This window comes from Penicillium taxi (assembly GCF_028828555.1).
Source record: "Penicillium taxi strain IBT 34144 chromosome Unknown utg000003l_segment0_segment0, whole genome shotgun sequence".
NCBI lineage: Eukaryota > Fungi > Ascomycota > Eurotiomycetes > Eurotiales > Aspergillaceae > Penicillium > Penicillium taxi.
This window is the reverse complement of record NW_026643205.1, coordinates 4635-25001: the sequence shown is the minus strand read 5'-3', so window position 1 is coordinate 25001 and position 20367 is coordinate 4635. Positions and strand designations below refer to the sequence as shown.

Genomic DNA, 20367 nt, shown 5'->3' with positions numbered 1-20367 from the left:
AATCTCCATTTTTGAAGGCGCTTATAGCTTCAATAATACGTTTCTCTTGGTCCAAATTCCTAAAAACCATGGTGGTGGGTAATGGTGGGTGATACTAGATAGGAGGTGTGGAGAGTATACAGGCGGCGGGGTGGCAGGGTCGACCCCGCCACCCTACCACCCGACGAACGTTTCGTCTTATCGGCCAATAAAAACTCTGTATTTCATTTTTTGTGGGTAATATGATATATCATAATAAGTTTGTCGGGGAGCTAAAAAAAAAAGGTCGTCGGGTAGTGGTAAATAGCCATCTTATGTGGTAATATGCAAGATTTGACTTACGGTGCTTCAACCCTACCACCCCGCCACCTAGCTTCAATTTTCGATAATTTACCAGGAATTTGTAAAATGTTTCTTCATTCATTCAACAATAAAACAGTCAACTCAATTCAGATTTTGATAATATAGATATAATTATTAAAGGAATTCCTAAGAATAATACTTTGGAACTGGTTTTAGGAACTTATTATCATTTTTTGAAGTTTTCATCTAAAATTATAAAATTTCATAACAATATATCTATTGTCGCTCGCTTAGCGAGCGTAGCTAGCTAGTCGCTCGTTACTGAGAACAGTGAGCTCCAACGAACCGCTACTCAACACCGTAGACAATCCACCGATCTGGTAGTGGATTCCTCCTAGTTGAATATTGCAGTTGTTGTGAAGTCTGCTTTTTCATTGATGAAAGAACTAGCTACTTATAGTATATGGGCGCCCCTCTGCTCTGGACGAATGTCAACATTCGTCCGAGACAGAAGAGACGGTGAAGACGGGACATTACTGTCGCGAATGCGCATCGCTCAAGGGTGTCGTTTGCGATGAATGCATATCGTTCAAGGATGCCGTGATATACTAATCCAGTTCCGGAGTCGCTGTCTCGGCAGAAGCTTTTTCGGCCGAAATACTTTCCGTCTGTTGATGGCCTTGTTTCTCGGCTGTCGCAACAAATATGGTATAAGCTAATAAAGCCTGACTACATGAAACTATCGAAAATGGGCAAGAAAGTTGCGAATGAGGTCCTCAAGACCACTTGGTATGATATCTCTCGATCGCAGCTGGGTTTTTAGCCCAATTACTGTACAACTATCTCTATTTACAAAAGTATGGGAAGGCCTTCAAGGAAAGCTTAATAACTAGTTGTTATTATAATCAGAGACCCTAATACATAGCTACCTCCCAAGAGTAAAGACGATTCTACTCCTGCAGTGAGCCCAAATCAGTGATGCGGGATTTTCCCTTCTTACAGCATCGCTCATTCTTCAGGATTGTGCCACCGTCCTTTATGATAGGACCCTTAGTGGGAGTAGCACTGATTAGGGATCCTGCAGGATGTCTGGTGTTATACTCCACCTTCACGGCAGATATATGCCTTTCCAAGTTCCCGGCCATTCGGGTTGACTAAGGTGGTGGTCTCGAGATAGGCCTTTTCAAATACATTCCAGATAAAAAGGTCTTCCGCACCCTTCCAGTCGGGCCGTGGATAGTACCAGGCATTGTCCCAAGTTTCCCTGAGCAGCAAACATGACTGAATATTACAAATGGATCCTTATGCTATGCTTACAAGCGACGTTATATCTCCGACCATGTTGACAGATCTCCTGATTAAGTTACTAAATAGGCGAAGAATGCGGAGAATAGCCTATTGTAAGTTAGTATCAGCCTCGTGACTCCGTGTCTACTAACGAGTATACACGTACGCACCCTCCAAACGCCGACAGGAAAAGCTACAACTTACCCCACAAAATCTTGATAAGCTTGGAGTTTTAGCATTTCTCCAGCATGTCGGGAGTTATTTTCCCGTCCTGGATGCTAGTTAGTGAATGTGTTTTAGTGAAACGATGATAAATTGGGGATAATATGCCGTGGATTTCTCCACTAATCGCCATTGAGATATGAGGAGAATGACCAAATCAAAAAGTACGACGTTCCTTAGATATCGCAATGAATCTTTAGATAATGACATAGCCTCTTTTCCTTGGTGGTTTGTGATTATGTGGAAGAAAAATAGATTGTTTCTGTAAATATTTGAAGTGACACTCCTAATAGGAAGAGATTAAAAGATTTTTCTTATATCCCGCTTTTTGAACTGGCGCACTCATGTATATTTGTCATAGCTACTCTCAAGCTCACAAGGGCTGGACCTCAGATAATCGACAGCGATATCTTGGAATCATGACTCGTAGAGCTCTTTAAATGCACTATCTGTCTTCAGAAGTGCTTCGGGTGTATCAAACTCAATCAGCATGCCATCTTGCATCACCGCAATGCGATCAAAATTTATAATAGTCTCCAGCCGATGCGCAACAGCCAAGATCGTGCAGTCTGAAAACTCCTCACGAATCACGCGCTGCATCAATGCATCCGAAGCAACATCAACATTACTGGTGACTTCATCAAGCACCAAGATCTTGCTACTGCGTAACAAAGCCCGCGCAAGACAAAAGAGCTGTCTTTGGCCGTGTGAGAAAAAGTTGGCATCAAGAGCCACGTCCAGTCCACCTTTCGCTACAACGACATCCCAAAGCTCCACTCGACGTAGAGCTCGCTCAATCTGCTCAGGACTCTTGATATCAGATGGATCCATGTTAGCGCGAACAGAGCCATGGGTGAGAAAGGGCTCTTGGGGAATGGCGTTAAGAGCATTGCGCGTTATCTGTGGCGGGAGACTTGTGATTTCTACGCCGTCAATCAAGATTTGGCTCTGGGGCTCGACTTCTAGCATTCGGAGCAGGGTTGCCAGGAGCGAGCTCTTGCCACTGCCACTGCGACCGCAGATTCCGATCTTCTGGCCGGGCTGGATAGAGAGATTCAAGCTTCTCAGAACACGCGGCTCGTTTTCACCCGCTTTATAAGATGCGTAGACATCTCGAAGCTCGATTGCTCCCTCTGATGGCCAGGAAGACAGAGTAGGCTCCAACCCGTCGTTACGGGATTTTTTGTGCTCGGAAGCGGTGTTGGCCACAAAATCTCTTACTCGAGCGACCGCACCCATAGAAGTCTCAAGCTGGGCCCACATTCGGAGAATCTGTGACAGAGACTGACTGAAAGTGATCACGTTGAGGATGGCGAGACCAACATATCCAGCACCCACCTCACCCCGTAGCTTAACGACTATAATCATGAGAATACCACCGAGGACAGCCACCATCAGATCCAAAGCTAGTTCAAGCCAGCGCTGGATACAAAAGAGCAGATAGAACGGCTTCTGCGACGTGTCGAGTAGATCCAAATTTTGGTCTTTGAACACGGCCGCCCAGCCCATGGCGCGGATCGTCACCAGGCCTGACAAACTTTCAATGAATTGAGAGAAGAGGGGGGACTTGGCTTCGAGGTCAAGAATTCGCATCTGCCGCGAAGTGCGCAGGTAGAACTTCTGCAATACCCACATAAAAAGGAATACCGGTGGCATGACAACAGCGAAATATCGTGCTGATGTACACATCAGAACTACGGACATGAGACCAATGAAAAATGAAACGACAAAATCGGCGGCTGAGTATGGCAAATCATGGTCAATCAAGGTCATGTCTTGACTGAACCTGATAATGATAATAGAGATGGTCAGTGGGCAATGAAATAAACTAGTTCAAATTGAATAGGTTGTACATACCTGTTCGTAATCGTTCCTATATCGACAGAGGTGAAGAATGTCAAGGGTGCATGCATAACCGTTTTAAGAAGACGTTCGTGAAGTCTAATAGAGCTCAGGGGTGTGAAAATCATAATATAGTGATAAGCTCCGCCAACCAGAGTCACGTTGGTCATGATGGATAACATCCCATAAAGACCTAAATAGAAAGGATTGACACTGCTGCCGGTCCTTTCCAAAGCGCTGACCCAAATATTGACCAACAGATCACTCAGTTTTCCTACAACTCCCGCAATTGCTAGGAGAATGATACTCAAAGCTGCAGAGGCCCAACTTACAGAGCGAAAGTAGTAAGCGTATAGGGACAAATCCCCATTTTGTCGGCTCAGCACTTCTGTCATAGCGTCAATAGTGTGACCAGGACCAGAGCTAGTGATCACATTCCTTGGAGTCTTCTGCTGTTGGCCATCGCCTTCATCCCGGGCTTGAGTTTTATGCTGCGCCATGAGTGTAACATACCCACCGTCAGCCTTGAGCTTCTTTAGTGTGCCCTGCTCAAATATTGAACCATCGCTGCCCATGGCAACGATATGGTCTGCGTAAGAAAGGCGATGCACAGCATGAGTAGCTAGTAGCACAGTTGTGCGCAGCCGACGGAATAATCCATTTCTTGAAAACAGATTCTTGAAGATGTGCTCTTCTGTTTCTGCATCCAGACCAGAGAATATATCATCGAGTATGACAACGGGCTTTTCTGCGTAGACGGCACGAGCCAGGGCTAGTCGCTGCTTTTGTCCCCCGGACAAGGAAATCCCAGCGGAGCCGACCTTTGTAACTAGGGGTGAGAATAAATGGTTAGTACAGTGCAAAGTTTTATTACAAAAAAAAAAAAATCTTACAATGACCATTTGGGAGATTTGCAGCGTCTTGCTCCAAACCACAGGCATTGACAACCTCATCGTACCAACCCTTTGTGTAGTTTGAGACACCTAGAATATTATCCTTGAATGAAGTGTTGCGTATCCAGGGACTTTGATCAACGTATGCGGTGTGGATGGATTTAGAGTAGAGAAAGCCCTTTATGGATGGTGTTTCGCCTAAAATTCCCTTCATGAGGGTACTCTTACCGCAACCTGTCGGCCCAATGATTAGACAAAATTGTCCCTTTCGAACAGTGAGATTGATATCATGGACCGAAAAAGTAGCGTGGTCGCTCCATGCAAAGCTCACATCTCGAGCGACAATGACTTCTGATGATGGGGAGAACGTCAAATGACTCAAGTCCGAAAGTTCTATCTCATCCGAGGTTGATTGGCTCGGTCGCGTAGGAGGCCTAGAATCTTCCAGATAAATGCGGTGATCCCGTCTAGCCTCGGACTAAAGGAATTCCTGAATGCGACCGAGAGAGGTCAGGGCAATTAACATGGCTGGAATGGATCGGATAAAGCCATTAACAGGTGAGCTGAGCAGCGAGACCAGTGACAAGGTTGTGTAAGCCGAATTGACATTGAAAGGATGTGATTTCTCTGGAATCATTGCGAAGAAGACAAAAGTTACGAATGGAGCCAGTGTGCTAATGCTGTTTTGCCAAAATACTCGCACCACGAGCAGTCTGCGAGAGAGGGTTGACTCCTTAAGCTCCGTCACTCTCAATCCTTGAACAAGAGCCGCAAGCCACTCAGTAAAGCCTAGCATTTTGACAGATTTCATAGATCCTAACATTGTCGCCGTGACATCGACTCTTGTCTATATAGCCTCCATCCATATTTTTTAAGCCCTTCCCATGAGCTTTGCCATAGAAAAGATAGCAACAATAGACACGAGTGACAAGATGGCTGGTGCGAGTATTGCAAGACCAAGCTGGCGAGTCAATAGATAGAGACAGACGGCTAGCTCGATGGGCACTCCCCACAGTTCATTCATCAATGCGAAGCCGTTACAGATGGACTGCACATCACTGGACATCAGAGTCACTGCAGCTGACTCGTCGAGCGCCGTGATGCTGAGGTCAACCGTTTTGGCGTAAATGATGCTGATCAAATTGCCACGAGCACTAGTCACAAGGCGATAAGTCATATGGTAGGTGATGCCATTTGAAATCGCAACACCAAGAAGCACGACGAAGAAAGCGCCCGTGAGGCCCCAGCCAATGTTGTCTGGCTGAGATGCGTCGTTCGCAAACGCGATTGTTCGTGTCAGAAGGAAAGGCTGTGTGTACTTGAAGCCGATCTGGAAGAGACGGGGGATGATACAGTAAACGAGCTGCTTCTTGTTCGCGCGCATCACAGCCCAAAAAAGAGCCCTCTTCTTATTCTATGTCGCAGAATCCCATGCATTCTTCATTCGCTGTTGAAGTACATGGGAAGACATATCGCTATCAATCGGGTAAAGATCTTGACTTTTGATAACGCGCTGGAACCCAGATGTCATGAGCTGATTCAACCAGAAGAAGAACGATTTGCTGTATATGCCACTTGTTTCCTCTGGTGATAAACCCCGATATGGCTCTAGGAGAATATTGCGCTTTTCGACCGCCTCGGCAAGCAGGACCATCACCTTGACGCCAATCATTCCAGAGAAAATCCCAGCGACGAACTTACTGTTCAAATCAAGAAACATCGATCGCACACGAGCCACGTCAAAGATTAATGTGATAAGGATGTACCCATTGATGATGGGCGATGGGCGAATAGAACGAGAATGCTCAAAGTGTGAAAGCACACACAGCCCTAAACTGGCCACGAAGGACAATACCGATGCGGCAATCGTAGCAGTGGTGCGCAGAGATGAGTTGAGAATGTGGACAATCAGCAGCACTAGCTGGAGCAGGGCAAACATGGCTAAAAAAATCAATTTGCTTTCGTGCAAGAAGCCCCCAGAGGCCACCTTGGCTCGCTGGCCATAAAGGGCTACCAGGCGATGTGGAATACATAGTAAAAGCAAAGTCGATGGCAGCAAAGAGAGGATGGTATCTTCAAAAAGAGGCGTAAAGTCGAAACCGACGGAGGTCACCGGACCAAACGAGATGAGACTCGGCTCGATTAGCAAAGAGTTATTAGCCACATGATCAAAAATTTCGTACATGATTCAGAAATTAAACCAGCAATGGAACCAGCTAAGCTACCAAAGGGAATCTGTGTTAGGTCATTATAAGCCCAATGTACAGTGCTAGTCGCTTATATATTGAATCCCTACTAGGCAGCAATCTTGGAAAAGTGTGGTCTGAGATCTTGAGGCAGCAAAATAAAACTGCGGGGTTTTCGAAATGGCGAGACTTTGATCTACTTTGTTATCTTGATCTAATCTTAATCTGATCCGACGTGCTAAGCGGGGTGTCATCCGTAGTGGAGACGCGATTAGAAGGAACCTGTTTAACAGGTTAACCTTTTATTGTCCTATACTCCGTACTTATATTTAAAGCCGCGGAAACGTCTTATCTTATTGCAGTTCCCACTAATGACGGCGTTAAATGGCTCATAGTGGTAATGGATCGTGGAATGCATCTAGCAGCATCAGCGATCTAGGATGTGGTGACTTGCTCAAAATCATATCGCGAATGAACTCCCAAGTAGAAGAGGGCAGGTTGGGAGTCATTGTGTTGTGTTGTTTTCGGGTAGTGGGCTAGTAACAGCATGTTCAGAAAAGGATGATAACGTATTTACCGTACGTTTAATTCAAGCCTTTAGAACATTGTTCTGTCAAATATTTTACGTTTCCAGTTTCACAGTAAAGATAATTTGGAGCCCGTATTAAGACTAGGCAATTTCACCATACTCTCTTCATTAGACGTATAATGTCGGGATAATCGACACACAGCACGGCCTTAGCGTTAGGTTTACAGAAGGATCCTCTATGTAAAACATGGAATTTGATTTTGAATCTTTCTGTAAATGATCCCTGCTGTGAAGGGCTAAAGCTAATCTTGAATTCAGAACTAGCTAGGCACATGCTATTTACAAAATCCTTGAAGAACGTGAACAATTCGGGGTGGAATCGTGAGGTATGCGGTTGGTGGGTCACGTGGTACAACCACGTGATAGTTCACCAGGATTCAACCTGTTACAATACCCCCCTCCTATTCTCCTGTTTTCCGGGGTCCATTCGAAGTCGTAATTGGTCCGTATCGTAGTTCAAAGGTGTCGAGAGCTGTGCAGTTTTCCATTGCGTCGATAGGTTCCCATGTCAGTTCTGCGTATCCTCGCCATTTCACTAATGCTTCCCTCCGCGATCCACGTCCAATTTTTCGTGTCCTTGCTTGTAGGATCTCTTCAATTTCGTATTCCAGATCTCCTTCGACTAACAGCGGAGGCGGTTGCGAATCGTCCACGATTTGTGACGGTAACGGGTCCGTTGCCGCGGGTCTTATTAACTCAACATGGAAGACAGGATGTATGCCGCTTGGCACATCCAGCTTCACTGTATGAGAGGATGGCACTTCTAGAACTGTGTATTTGGCGTGGAGCCAGTCTAGTTTCTTTGAAGGCCGTATCGTGCGTACATTCCGTAGGTTTAGCCATACTTTATCGTTGATATTATAGACTGGAGCGGCTCGTCTTGAACGATTCGCTTGTTCCTGTTGGCGTTCTTGGGCGATAGCCATCGCTGCATTTGCCCAATCGGTGGCGTCTCGTAGCCGGTTCGTGAACGTTTCCGCTGCGATCTCTGGTCCTCTCTCTGCTTGGACTTCTATCACTTCGACTGGATCGACATGGTATCCGTGTGTGAAGAAGAATGGAGATAGTCCAGTAGAGGTTGCGTCTCGGTTATTGATCGCCATGGCTACGATAGGTAGTAAACTTGCCCAGTCGTCCTGTGCGTACGTAGTAAAGGCGCGTAGAATTCGTTCGACTTCTTGATTTGCGCGTTCCGTAGCTCCATCAGTTTGGGGGTGGAATGCGGTAGATAATCGGCGTCGAATCTTTAGCTTTTCGCACACGATTCGCCAGAACCCCCCTACGAACTGTGGGCCGCGGTCACTAGTGATCGCTATCGGTAAACCATGATGCATATAAATATGCTTCATAAAGACATCTGCGACGCTTTCCGCAGTAATACTATGCATATCTATTAGGATCACTCCTTTAGATAGCCGATCAGTAATTACTAGACAATTCGTCGCTCTTTCTTTCCCAGTAGGTGGAAGTTCTGTGATGAAATCCATGGATAGTTCGGCCCAGATTCGTTGTGGAATCGGTAACGGTTTAAGTAGGCCTTGCTTCGAATCTCTCCAAATCGTGTTTCGTCCGCAAATGGTGCAATTCCTTAAGAATCTCCGTACATCGTTCGTCATTCCTGGCCAAAAGAATCTACGGGCCAGTATCGTATAGGTTGCGTCCCGTCCTGGATGTCTAGTCGTGTAGGAATCATGGACCTTCTGGATCAAGGTTGTGCGTAGTGGTTCGTTGTCTGGAATCTATGTCCTTTTCCTAAAGCGTAGAAGATTTCGTTCATCTAAGTCACACTCGGATAGGCTTATTTTCAGGTTCGATTCGGCAGGGATTCGTCGGTCTCCCTTTTCAAGTGCGAGTGCGAACTGCTGGTATATTTGATCTTCCTTCCGCGCGTTATTCCATGCTTCCTGCGTTTCTGCTTCTTCAAACATCGCCACTGGTATATCAAAGTCTAAAGGTGGACTTGGTTTAGTGCTATTGTTACGGATTGTTACTGATTCGAAGAGTTTCCGGAAACGATTCGTGAGCCTCTCATCAGAGATTCCTTTAGGTTCGTCTTGTCCTCGCCGGGATAGAGCATCTGGTTGGATCGCCTGTTTCCCGGGTCGATATCGTAGCTCAAAGTCGAATTCGGCCAGGATGTCTGCCCATCTCATTTGTCGTTCGCTTAGATCCTGCGCCTTATGAAAGTATCGTAGATTTTTGTGGTCCGTTAAGACCACGAATCGCGGGACCATCTTCAGCTCTGGCTTCCATTCCCGTAGCGCATGGATGATAGCGAGTAATTCCTTATCGTGTATCATATAATTAGTCTCTGCAGGTGAGAACTTACGCGAGAGATAGGCGCATGGTCTTAGTGTCCCATCTTCTTGTCTTTGTGATAAGACTGCTCCTGTCGCCCATCCAGATGCGTCTGTTTCCACTATTGTTTCGGTGTCTTCTCGGAAATGAGCCAATATTGGTGCAGAGATAAAGAGGTCCTTTAGGGTCTCGAATGATTCTTGTTTCTCCTTGTCCCATTTGAATATCGTATCTTTCTTTGTCAACTGCACCAATGGTGCAGAGACATCTGCGAATCGTGGTATAAACGTCCGGTAGAAGTTAGCGAATCCAACAAAACCACGTACTTCTCGGATATTAGTAGGTGCTTCCCATAGCTTAATGGCTTCAACTTTCTTCGGGTCTACACATAGACCTTCTCCAGCTCGTATGATGAACCCTAGGTATTTCACAGAGCTCTGTTCAAATTCAGATTTCTCGATATCGCATTGAAGTCCAGCATCTCTTAGCTTCTGGAGCACCTCGCGTACTTTTCGTCTATGATCCGTGATCGATCCGTCGGAGTAAATAATGATATCGTCCACATATGCTGACACAAACTCGTCGAGAAATTCGCGTAGAACTTCATTGATATACCGTTGGAAGGTTGCGGGAGCGCCAGTCAGGCCAAAAGGTGTAACTAGCCACTCATAGAGCCCGTATCGTGTTCGAAACGCTGTCTTCTATTCTTCGCCTTCCTGCATTCTGATCTTATGGAAAGCCGCTATGATATCGAGTTTGGTAAACCAGCGAGCCTTCGACATGTTTCGTAGTGTTTCTTGAATCAGAGGTAGGGGGTAACGGTCCTTGATGGTTATGGAGTTTAACCCTCTATAATCGACACAGAATCGGATGCCTCCACCAGGTTTTCGTACTAATAATACTGGTGAAGCTGCTGGCGATTTGCTGACTCGTATGAATCCTTTTCCCAGTAGATCGGTAAGAGTTTTTCGTAGAACTAATAGCTCTTCTCTATTCATTCCATATAATGGCCCATGAGGTGGTGTCGATTCGTTACTATTTCCATCGCGTGTCAAGGGTATCTTATGATCGATCCCTGGGCGATGGCTCGGAAGCTTGTCTGCTTTCTCCTGGCTAAAAACATCTAACCAAGGGAGATATTGTGGGGGAAGTTTAGCTCTCGGATCGGTGAATTTCTTAGGTTGCAGCGCCTTGTCGATATCGTCCATAGTCACTTTGGCTATTCGGAGGTGGTCCGGCGACGAAACGCTATCGAATAGTTCTTTGATTTCTCCCGCAGATGATTGCTGTACTTTCAATCTCTTTACTTTTATTGGACCGATTGACGGGTCGATACGGTTCCAACAACGAATGCGCTCTCCATTTCTCGAATGGATATCTAAATACCCTCGTTTCGCAGCGTAAACTCCGTCGACATCTTTTAACCAAGGCGTCCCAAGTATCATTTCGTCTGACTGTCTTGGAATGATGTAGGCAAAGACTTTCTGCTGTTGTAGTCCATTAACATCAAGATCGAAGTATGTGGCCTGAGTGATCCGTCCTTGATTCTTGATGACTCCGTTCAGGATTCGCGGTGGAATCGGGATACGCGGAAGGTTAAGAGATTGCGCTAGGTGTCCGCTGATAGATGCATAGCTATCGCTTCCGTTGTCTACTAAAGTCTTCGCGAATTGAATTCCATTAACTCTAGCATCGACATAGAATGACGCCTCTTTCTTTAGCAGCTTCTCAACCCCCTTCTGCTCCTGCTCGCGGTTTAGTGCAGGAGCTAATCTTTTCCCGAATCATTCTCCGCTTCATCTTCTTCGATCGCTGGCGAATACTCCCTTCTTCGGGGGTGGCTCGATCTTGGTTCTTCGACTACTGCATTCTGTACCACTACTTGGTTCGGATTCCGTGCGGGCAGTAAAGGGCATATACTTTGCCAACAGTTATCTCGACCACATCGTAGACATCTCTTTTCTGTACGGCGACGTTGGAGTTCTTCTTTCTCGACCCATTTTGCACGTTTTCCCACGAGATGTTGATCCTCTTTACGAACCTGTCCCTTTTCGTTCACGAATCGGGACGAATTCGTCTATGTGGTGTTCGTGTTTACTGTTAGAGTCCAGTCCATCCTATCCTCTATGGCTATGGTTGATTGATCTCTTTGGATTCGCTGGCGAGTGGATAACTGGCGTCTGCCTAATGCGATATTCAGTGTCTCGCTATCAGTGTCGATTTCGTGGAGCCGTGTGATAAGACCTATAAAATCATAGGGAACACCACGATTCATAAGCGAATTCGTCATATCTTCGTTAAGAGCGTTTAGTAAGAGTTGTCGTTTTGCTTCGTCGTGCCATTCGGTTGCACCAGCATCTGCGAGCTCTCTTTCTAACTAGGGAAGGAATCGTGAAAAAGGCTGGTCGGGCTTCTGTTTAAGCTGATGTAGACGCCGAGCTGCTCGTGATCGAGCGTTAGGGTCTCCATACATCCTCTCAAGATATTCCAGAAGCATATACGGGTTGCCTTCGCTTCGTTGTGTCTTCACAAACGTTCTGGTGTTCTTGGCGGCCATTTTCTCTAGGCGGGAAAATATATAGAGGAATTGCTCTTATGGGGTACCGATGGCAGCTCCGTCTACTAGCAATTTGTTCTCTATCGAGATTCTCCAGGTTGGCCAATCAGAGATGTTTCCTGCATACATCGCGGGGTCGGGGAGACGAGGGCGAGGTCGTCGACTCTGGTTATTATCGCTGGTTGATTCGATTGGTATCCCTTGTGGTTCCGTGGGTGGTTCGGGAGCGGCCCGCTCCTGGGACCGAACCACTAATTCTTCGAGTCTTCTAATTCTCTCATCGGTACTAATACTTGTCTGACTGATGTGCTGCATCAACGTCCTGGCCCACTCGGGTGGGCTCGACGGTTCGCTTGCAGCCATGATGATGAAGATATTCGTTTTCTTCTCGTGTTTGAATCGGATGCTTTCCGTCTTCAATTCGTTTGTAGGATGCTCAACTAGATACTTTCTAAGAGCTTTTCGTATTCGTTGGTATGCTCGATCGGATTCTTTCCGAGAGCGATTCGTTCGTCTGTCGTATGTGGCTCGATCAGATACTTTCTGAGAGCGCTTTTCTTATCGTCGGTCGTGGGTTTTACTCTCGTTAGAGGAAGGATTTTGTATGTGAAGGGCTAAAGCTAATCTTGAATTCAGAACTAGCTAGGCACATGCTATTTACAAAATCCTTGAAGAACGTGAACAATTCGGGGTGGAATCGTGAGGTATGCGGTTGGTGGGTCACGTGGTACAACCACGTGATAGTTCACCAGGATTCAACCTGTTACACCTGCTGAGCTTCGTTTTGCGAGTTTATCCCTTGCAAATTGAGGTAATTAATCCGAAAATACGTGATTCTGCTAATACAGTAGTACCCCATTTTTCGAGCTTCCAATTTGCGAATTTGTCCGGCGCTTCATCGATCAGCATTTTACGCGAGTCGCTTGTTCCTGGAAGGTCCGTTTTACTTTTCTTAGGATCCGCGAAAGTCTTATCGCGACTGAACAACAACTCTAGGATTTACTATTTTCCGCTCTCACTTATGATACCAGAGCTTCATTTGTTTGCTAGCAAACTTCGGTAACTCTCTATATAGCTCTCTATATAACCAGCTGCATGTTAAAGGAGTTTAGGTAATTGGCGTTAAAGTCAAAATTCCAAGGTTGAAGCATATATCTACTTGAGCCTCATCTTAGTTCAAGTACTGTCAAGTCGACTGGTTCAGACTGGCCAATCATTCAAATGCCACAAATGAATGAAACTGAATTTTCTAACTAGAGTGTAATCTGGCTTAAATACACACCGAAAAGTGGGTCCCAAATCACTTCCTTTGACAAGTACTACAACACACGTGACATCTATCACCTTCGATTCCTATGCTCCTTGAGTCCTCGAAGGTCATTTTATCTTAAGAATTCTAAACCAAATGATAAGGACTCCTGCGCTCAAATATAGTGGACAAAGTTATGTAACTATATGGAATACTATTTTGGACTACAGTCCTGGTATATAGCATGTAGCATCTGACAAACGCTCAAGACAAAAGACGCACCTTAGGTTCATCACAATTTACTCTCAGGTGCCACTCTTCCCACAGCACCACTCATATAAGGTCCACTTTCATCTGCGGTCTGAAGAGGGCCAGAAGCAGACTCAGCTCCATAAATGATGAGCTCACGTCCACCCCAAGTGCTCCACCACTCTACACAGAAATGCGCTCGATCCACATCCATCTCCCCATTACTTAACACTTCCCAAAAACGATCAGCGCAGGTTTGGCGCAAGCCAGAATTAGATATGATATTGATGAGGTTTACAGTCAGAGGAAGCCATTCTTTGAGGTCATCCACTCCAAGGAAAGAGAGGGAATCGATGAGGGCGAGGGTGAAGACAGCTTGCTCAGAAAGAGCTGGTTGAGTATCCAAATTACCAGAAGACACATTTTGAGGAGTTGGGGGAATAATTATAGAGGATGCGTGGAGCGCACGATCTCCAACCACTTCGAATAAGTGCCTGATTTTTGCCTCTAACTAGGCGATAAATATCACGTGAAATAAAAGGCTTGTGTATGGGTTTTGCTTCAAACCCATACCCAACCCCATAAACATATCTAATTCCTTCAAGAATCAGTCTTACCAAATATACACTAAGTTCTTGGTTCCATTGTTTTCTCTAATTAATCCAGTAACCCCATTATACTAGGCAAGTCTCGATACCGATATTTTTGAGCATCTAGCTATAGATATGCCCTATAGAATAGCGGAGGTGATCAAAAGTTATGGCTGGAATACAAACTTCTAGTTTACTATTTGAATTTGATTTAATTTTCAGAGATTTCTGCAGGGGAGTAAAAAAAGTGGGGCTTATGTAAGAAGCTCACTTTTTGTCAAACAGGATAGTACTTACAATTTTAAATTTGAAAAATGACTTGGTTTTGCGATATTCGGTAGTTCATCTGCCAGTTGTTCTGCTTCAAAAGTCAAGGGTCACTAAGGGATCGGGTAGTTAGCATGATTGGCTGCTGAGCAGTAATAGAGTATCCATAGTAGTTTGATTTATTGGGGGTTGAGCAAACGACGAATCTAAACCGATCTTATTTCCCGCGCAATGATTGAAAAAGTTTCATTCGGTGCTACAAATCGAATCCATGAACTCGCCAGGCCAAACATGCAATTCAGCTTGGACTCTGCTTTTCCAAAGGAGGCTCGTATATATAACTGCTTCATCTCTGAAAACTTCGGTTGTGCCGACATCAATGAAGGCTCAGACATTTTTAGAGAGCCCAGTGACTCGAGAAGGGCATCATAAATGCTATCATTTTCTTATCCGCCCCAACAGACACTTCCAACTTGTCTGATTGCTGTCTCGACTGCAATTACCTTCCTCAACATACTGCTGACCCGAGACTGTAACGTTACGATCATCCAGCATGGGACAAATAAGTACCTGGGCATATAGCAGTTATCCGCCACGATCTCTAGCTAGTAGCGCTGTGCTGCTGCCAGTCTTTCTCTAGCATATGATCCCGCAATCATCATGAAATTTGAATTGATCTCAAGGCCTCGAGTGTTCATGCTGGTCCACCTTGAGTCCCGCATATCAGTTTTCAATTGGTGTCAGGTCCGGATGCTCGGGGAGAATTCGATACTTAATTGACACGCAAACCGCATCAAATTTCTCCATCGAGTCAAGAATCATACCAATTCCTAGGAATCGATTGCCTGCAATCATTCCGCTACAGTGTGTGAAAAAAATCCCTGGATAGTTTCCATATCCCAACAAAAAAGCCGGCTGATTCTCAAAAATGCCAATCCAAACACCCTCGAATCTGAACTGCCGTCAGAGCCGAGTATGTGCATTCTTTATGCGTATTTTCTCAGTCTGCGAGGGCATTATTAGCAGTAGGGCTTGATTCTTCTCGCACGCCTCCGATATGTGCTGTCATGACTGTAGGCTTGAAATAAAATCTCCGCTCGAGGGCAAATAGCGGCCGGGGCAACTAGAAGGCATCGTCCCAAGGTTTTTTTCCGTATTGGTTTGCTTACTGAATATGCAGAGAAATAAATGATTTTTGATCGGTGAAAAGACCAAGTGCTTATATACATTGTAACCTTGAAAATTTATTCTCAAGGCCAGACGTATGTCTGCACCAACCCAGGTTTCGTGTTCAAGTTCATCTTTTCAGCTTCTGCTGCGACAGCCGAGAAACAAGGCCATCAACAGACGGAAAGTATTTCGGCCGAAAAAGCTTCTGCCAAGACAGTGACTCTGGAACTGGATTAGTATATCACGGCATCCTTGAACGATATGCATTCATCGCAAACGACACCCTTGAGCGATGCGCATTCGCGACAGTAATGTCCCGTCTTCACCGTCTCTTCTGTCTCGGACGAATGTTGACATTCGTCCAGAGCAGAGGGGCGCCCATATACTATAAGTAGCTAGTTCTTTCATCAATGAAAAAGCAGACTTCACAACAACTGCAATATTCAACTAGTAGGAATCCACTACCAGATCGGTGGATTGTCTACGGTGTTGAGTAGCGGTTCGTTGGAGCTCACTGTTCTTAGTAACGAGCGACTAGCTAGCTACGCTCGCTAAGCGAGCGACAGCTTCTTTGATTGTTTAGACCTAGATTAATGGTCACTAAAATTCAAGATTTACTTCTGCCCCTGTGATCACAGCGTTAGGCTGCTGTTCTTTTGTTCATACGAGTGGTTAAGCGAAGTAGTTATTGTCCGAATTTTATGGGAAGTCGGAATCATCCTTTCTGATTGGATGATTCCACCAGCGACTCCTATTGGACGCAGCCTCCCAAATAAGTGGGGCAGAGGTCTTCTTTAGTTTCAGTTAGCAGTAATAGAATCTACACTTCTTACCATCCTTACAACTGCAGTTATTAGTACTACACGTGTAAAAGGAGTCACATCTTACGACAGTTATTGTGGCATGAAAAGTTCAAGTTAAAGTTGCGGGATTATGTGTTCGGATCTATCAATTGTCTTTTTTTCTGTTTATGGGGCTCACCTCTGTTCAGTTATTATTTCCTTGTATGAATAGAACACGCTGATACTCAACAAACCTCTAGGTTTTTAGGACAGAATCAACCATATGTCGGTTCCATACGAGCTCTGTACAATGATGTTAATATCTGTCGGATAAGATCCCCTTATACATCTCCCTCTCAGGCTGTAGATAGAATGGAACTTTAATCACACTCGGTATCATGCCTGTATGGAAATGAATGTCTTTTCAAGACATCCCGCGGTAGATCCGAAATGCGCATTGAAACCATAAATCCGCAAATAACAGCTCCGATATTCTCTGGCAGCCGAGTGGAGATCCATGACTGATGCATAAAGGGTATATATAAAGCTAACAGGATGTTTAATCACAGTCTTTCTCAACCTGGCGAGACAATCTCCGATCAATAAACAGCATACTGTTATCCCGAAAGACCATTCTCGTTGAAAACAAGGTTCCAATGGACAAGTTAGTAGCACAACAAAAATTGACGTACTAACTCGTCCCTTCCTTATCATATCATAACTCGGAGTCAGACAAACTCCTGTCAATTTCGGGGGTTGACCGAATTCCAAGGTTTTGAGTTCCATTCAGGAAACCCCCCCCCTGGGCCACAGGAACTAGTCTTTATTATCAAGTTATTCAAGCAAGTGCCTAATTACCTTAGCACGATGGCATCCAATTATGGTAATCAACTTTTCAAGGTCACTTTGACAATAGAGAGGAGAGATTGGCATGTAGGAAAGAATGACATTTGACAATGTGCTAAATCCACGACGTATGAACTCTAGATCTTGCTTTTCTTTGATCCCAGTAGTCTCTCATAACATCTAACTCCAAACGGACCTTTACCAGGAAAATGTAGTTCCGCCAAAATTTGACAGATTAAACATTCATTTTTGTTTAAAGCGAAGTTTTTTAAAAGATTTCAAATGATCTCTATAAATTTGAATGCAGAACCTCATGATATCAGAAACTGTTGGAACGAATATCAGCTGACATACCAAGATCATGTGATCTTGGCATGGCAGCTACTATATCTTCCTTCATCTGAGCATTTTAGAATGACACTTCACTTTTACCCAATATGCATACACCTATTATATACGTACAGAAACGATATCAATAGCTGTCTGCTTCGGTAATAACCTAGTCAACCGACAGAAACCTAATAGATTGTAAGGATAACGTTTCAGGGGGGATCCTAAGGATAAGCTGTGATCCATGGGTTCTATTTTTGCCCTAATGGATATGTTTTAAATATTAAAGTCTGTTACAATCCTTCCACCTTCATCCTTCCCGATGAGGGAAAAAAAAGACCATCTTGAATTTTCAAACGTTGGAACTCATAATCGTCATATTATGGGATCTAGAACCATATTTCTCAAAAGGAGCATCCAGTAGTATTCAAGGCTACCTAGACAAGGCTACCTAAAAATAGATTCAAGTTTTGAAGTATTCCTGCCCAAGTAAGAAACAAACTTCAAAAAGATTACAGAGCGGGCCCTTCATGATTGAAATTAATGATGCGCAAAGATATCAATTTCCTTTATATTTCCGATTGTGCTAGATTTTAATTATAATCTGAATGACAATAATCACCGACTCAGCCGGAGTTGACTATAAACTATTCAAAATGCAGCTCAAGAGCATCTCGCTCGTTCTACTGAGCCTTTGCGCGTTTTTGATATCCCCAATTTTCTCTACCCCAATCAGCGAGACAACAAAATCTATACGCGAACATGAGGATGTCGAGACTCATATTTTCCGTCGGAGTTTGCCTTCATTCATCACAGACTGGGACCTCTGGCAGAACTGGGAAAAGGCTGCCAAAGAGAACCCCTCAAAACTCGTGACGATGCCTTTGGACACTCCAAGTGGAGAAAGAGAATACCAATCGGGATCTGACGGAATTGAACAGCCATTTTGGACGTACTGGGTATCAGATGAAGATGAGTGTTATGTGGTTGAGAAAACCCTCCAGATAATGGGAAAACTTGGGAGTGGGGCTTATGGCGATGTCTACAAGGGTGTACTAAGCAATTTTGACGAGGACACAAATACATGGAACCAAGATTGGAATATGGCAGTCAAGAGATCAAAAAAGTTGCCAGCTGAAATGATTGCCGGAGCAAAACTAAGACAATCAGTTTCTAGCGACTACCTCGTTTCAGTGGTGGACTACTTCTATGTTAAGAAGTATCGTGAGGCATTCCTGATTATGCCAAAAGCCAGCACGGACTTGAACGCAATAATATCTAATAAGAGCATGTCACGAGCAATCTTAAACGAACTATTTTATGAGATACTGCTCGGTGTACAGACACTTCACACTCCGACCAAAGATTACCCTAATGGTATCATGCACCGTGATCTAAAGCCAGGCAATGTCTTGGTGTTCAAAAACATTCCTAAAATCTCCGATTTTGACTCCATGACAGCTGATGCAGCATCCGAGCGCTGGGATATTGGAACACCAGGTTATGTTGCACCCGGTAAGAACTCCTCTTTATTCTAACAAAATAAAAAGTCTCGCTAACTTCGCCTTGATGCGACACTAGAGGTCGTGAGAGCTCAATCGCCATATAGCAAGAAAGTCGATATCTTTGCATTAGGGATAAGTTATTTAGACATGGCCATGCATGGTCTCTCGGACGATACTTTTTATGAGACTTGGAAAGCTCTTGTAGGCCCTACTGAAAGCAAAACGCTTGGCCTTATACCAGATGATGTTGAAAAGGTTTTGATTGAGAAGTTTGGGACTGAATTTGACAGCGATGAACGAGCGGTCTTATCGTATATTCTTTGCGAGCCAAATGAGCGGTTCGATATTGATAGTTATGTAAGATACTTTGGCGTGTTAATGGGTAGTTAAAGTCACTACAATAGTCAACTTATCCACCTGTACTATGAGTACAATTGTGATTCCAACTCTTGATCGCGGGAAGTAAATGATCAATGAGATGGAAATAAAAGAGCCACAATCCTACTAATGAACCTTTCTGCTGGGACAGATAAAGGCTTATGTTGGACAAAACATATAAGGTGATTCGGTATATGTTCAAGTGGACTATGACATCTAAGACACTATTCTATGTAATCTCATCCTAATTCTAATGAGCCTGGCTATCAATTCGCCCTGTGCCTAGTTAATGAGATTAACAGAAAGACAATTGGATAGGTTTGAGTCAAAATGTGACTCAAGCCTAAATATTAGGTACTAATACGGGGAACAGGGACGTCCTAGCTAGTGTGCGAACCTAGCTAAATCATGGAGTATGGTAGATACAGTCAGAGTCCGTCCTCTAGGGGCTGTGTGGGAGAAAGGAAGGAGTAGCTCAAGAAGGTAAAGGTAGTCTGATGGAGAAGGTAAAAATACATCAGTATGGTCTCACAGTAGACCATAAAATCCATCTGGTATCAACCCGTTACATTATCCCCCTCCTCCTTTCCAAGGTGCAACCGTCGCTCAAGGTTCATCATCGTACGAGATCCGGCATCGTACGGCATTCAGGGGTAGCCAGACAGGGGGGCTCGAAGGGTTCGCCATCGTACGGAATTCAGGGGTAGCCAGGCAGAGGGCTCGAAGACAGCCAGATACGGGCTTAAGATCCTTGTTCATCGTAGAGGCCTCCATAATAGTATAACTTCTTATACAATCCTGCTATATAAGTTCAGGATGTTAGGCTCGGCAACCTTGCGACACCG

At 44.7% G+C, this 20367-nt stretch overlaps 5 protein-coding genes across 5 annotated transcripts; 1 reads left to right on the top strand and 4 right to left on the bottom strand.

The window, feature by feature from the left end:
* Positions 1 to 1232: 1232 nt before the first annotated feature.
* Positions 1233 to 1427, bottom strand: N7495_003492 (uncharacterized protein; the record flags this gene model as incomplete). The annotated part of the gene is made up of 1 exon (XM_057206143.1): positions 1233 to 1427. The coding sequence occupies one exon, from the start codon at positions 1425 to 1427 to the stop codon at positions 1233 to 1235; it is 195 nt and encodes a 64-aa protein (XP_057063823.1).
* Positions 1428 to 2208: 781 nt separating this feature from the next.
* Positions 2209 to 5349, bottom strand: N7495_003491 (uncharacterized protein; the record flags this gene model as incomplete). The annotated part of the gene is made up of 4 exons (XM_057206142.1): positions 2209 to 3577; positions 3649 to 4462; positions 4527 to 4942; positions 5006 to 5349. 4 exons carry the CDS (start codon positions 5347 to 5349, stop codon positions 2209 to 2211), a joined length of 2943 nt encoding a protein of 980 aa, XP_057063822.1.
* A 48-nt stretch (positions 5350 to 5397) lies between these two features.
* On the bottom strand, positions 5398 to 6711 carry N7495_003490 (ABC transporter integral membrane type 1; the record flags this gene model as incomplete). The annotated part of the gene is made up of 2 exons (XM_057206141.1): positions 5398 to 5940; positions 5986 to 6711. 2 exons carry the CDS (start codon positions 6709 to 6711, stop codon positions 5398 to 5400), a joined length of 1269 nt encoding a protein of 422 aa, XP_057063821.1.
* Positions 6712 to 13697: 6986 nt separating this feature from the next.
* N7495_003489 (Pentaxin) lies at positions 13698 to 14077 on the bottom strand (the record flags this gene model as incomplete). The annotated part of the gene is made up of 2 exons (XM_057206140.1): positions 13698 to 14033; positions 14066 to 14077. The coding sequence occupies 2 exons, from the start codon at positions 14075 to 14077 to the stop codon at positions 13698 to 13700; spliced, it is 348 nt and encodes a 115-aa protein (XP_057063820.1).
* A 4218-nt stretch (positions 14078 to 18295) lies between these two features.
* On the top strand, positions 18296 to 19534 carry N7495_003488 (serine/threonine protein kinase; the record flags this gene model as incomplete). Its single annotated transcript, XM_057206139.1, has 2 exons — positions 18296 to 19154; positions 19221 to 19534. 2 exons carry the CDS (start codon positions 18296 to 18298, stop codon positions 19532 to 19534), a joined length of 1173 nt encoding a protein of 390 aa, XP_057063819.1.
* Positions 19535 to 20367: the final 833 nt, after the last annotated feature.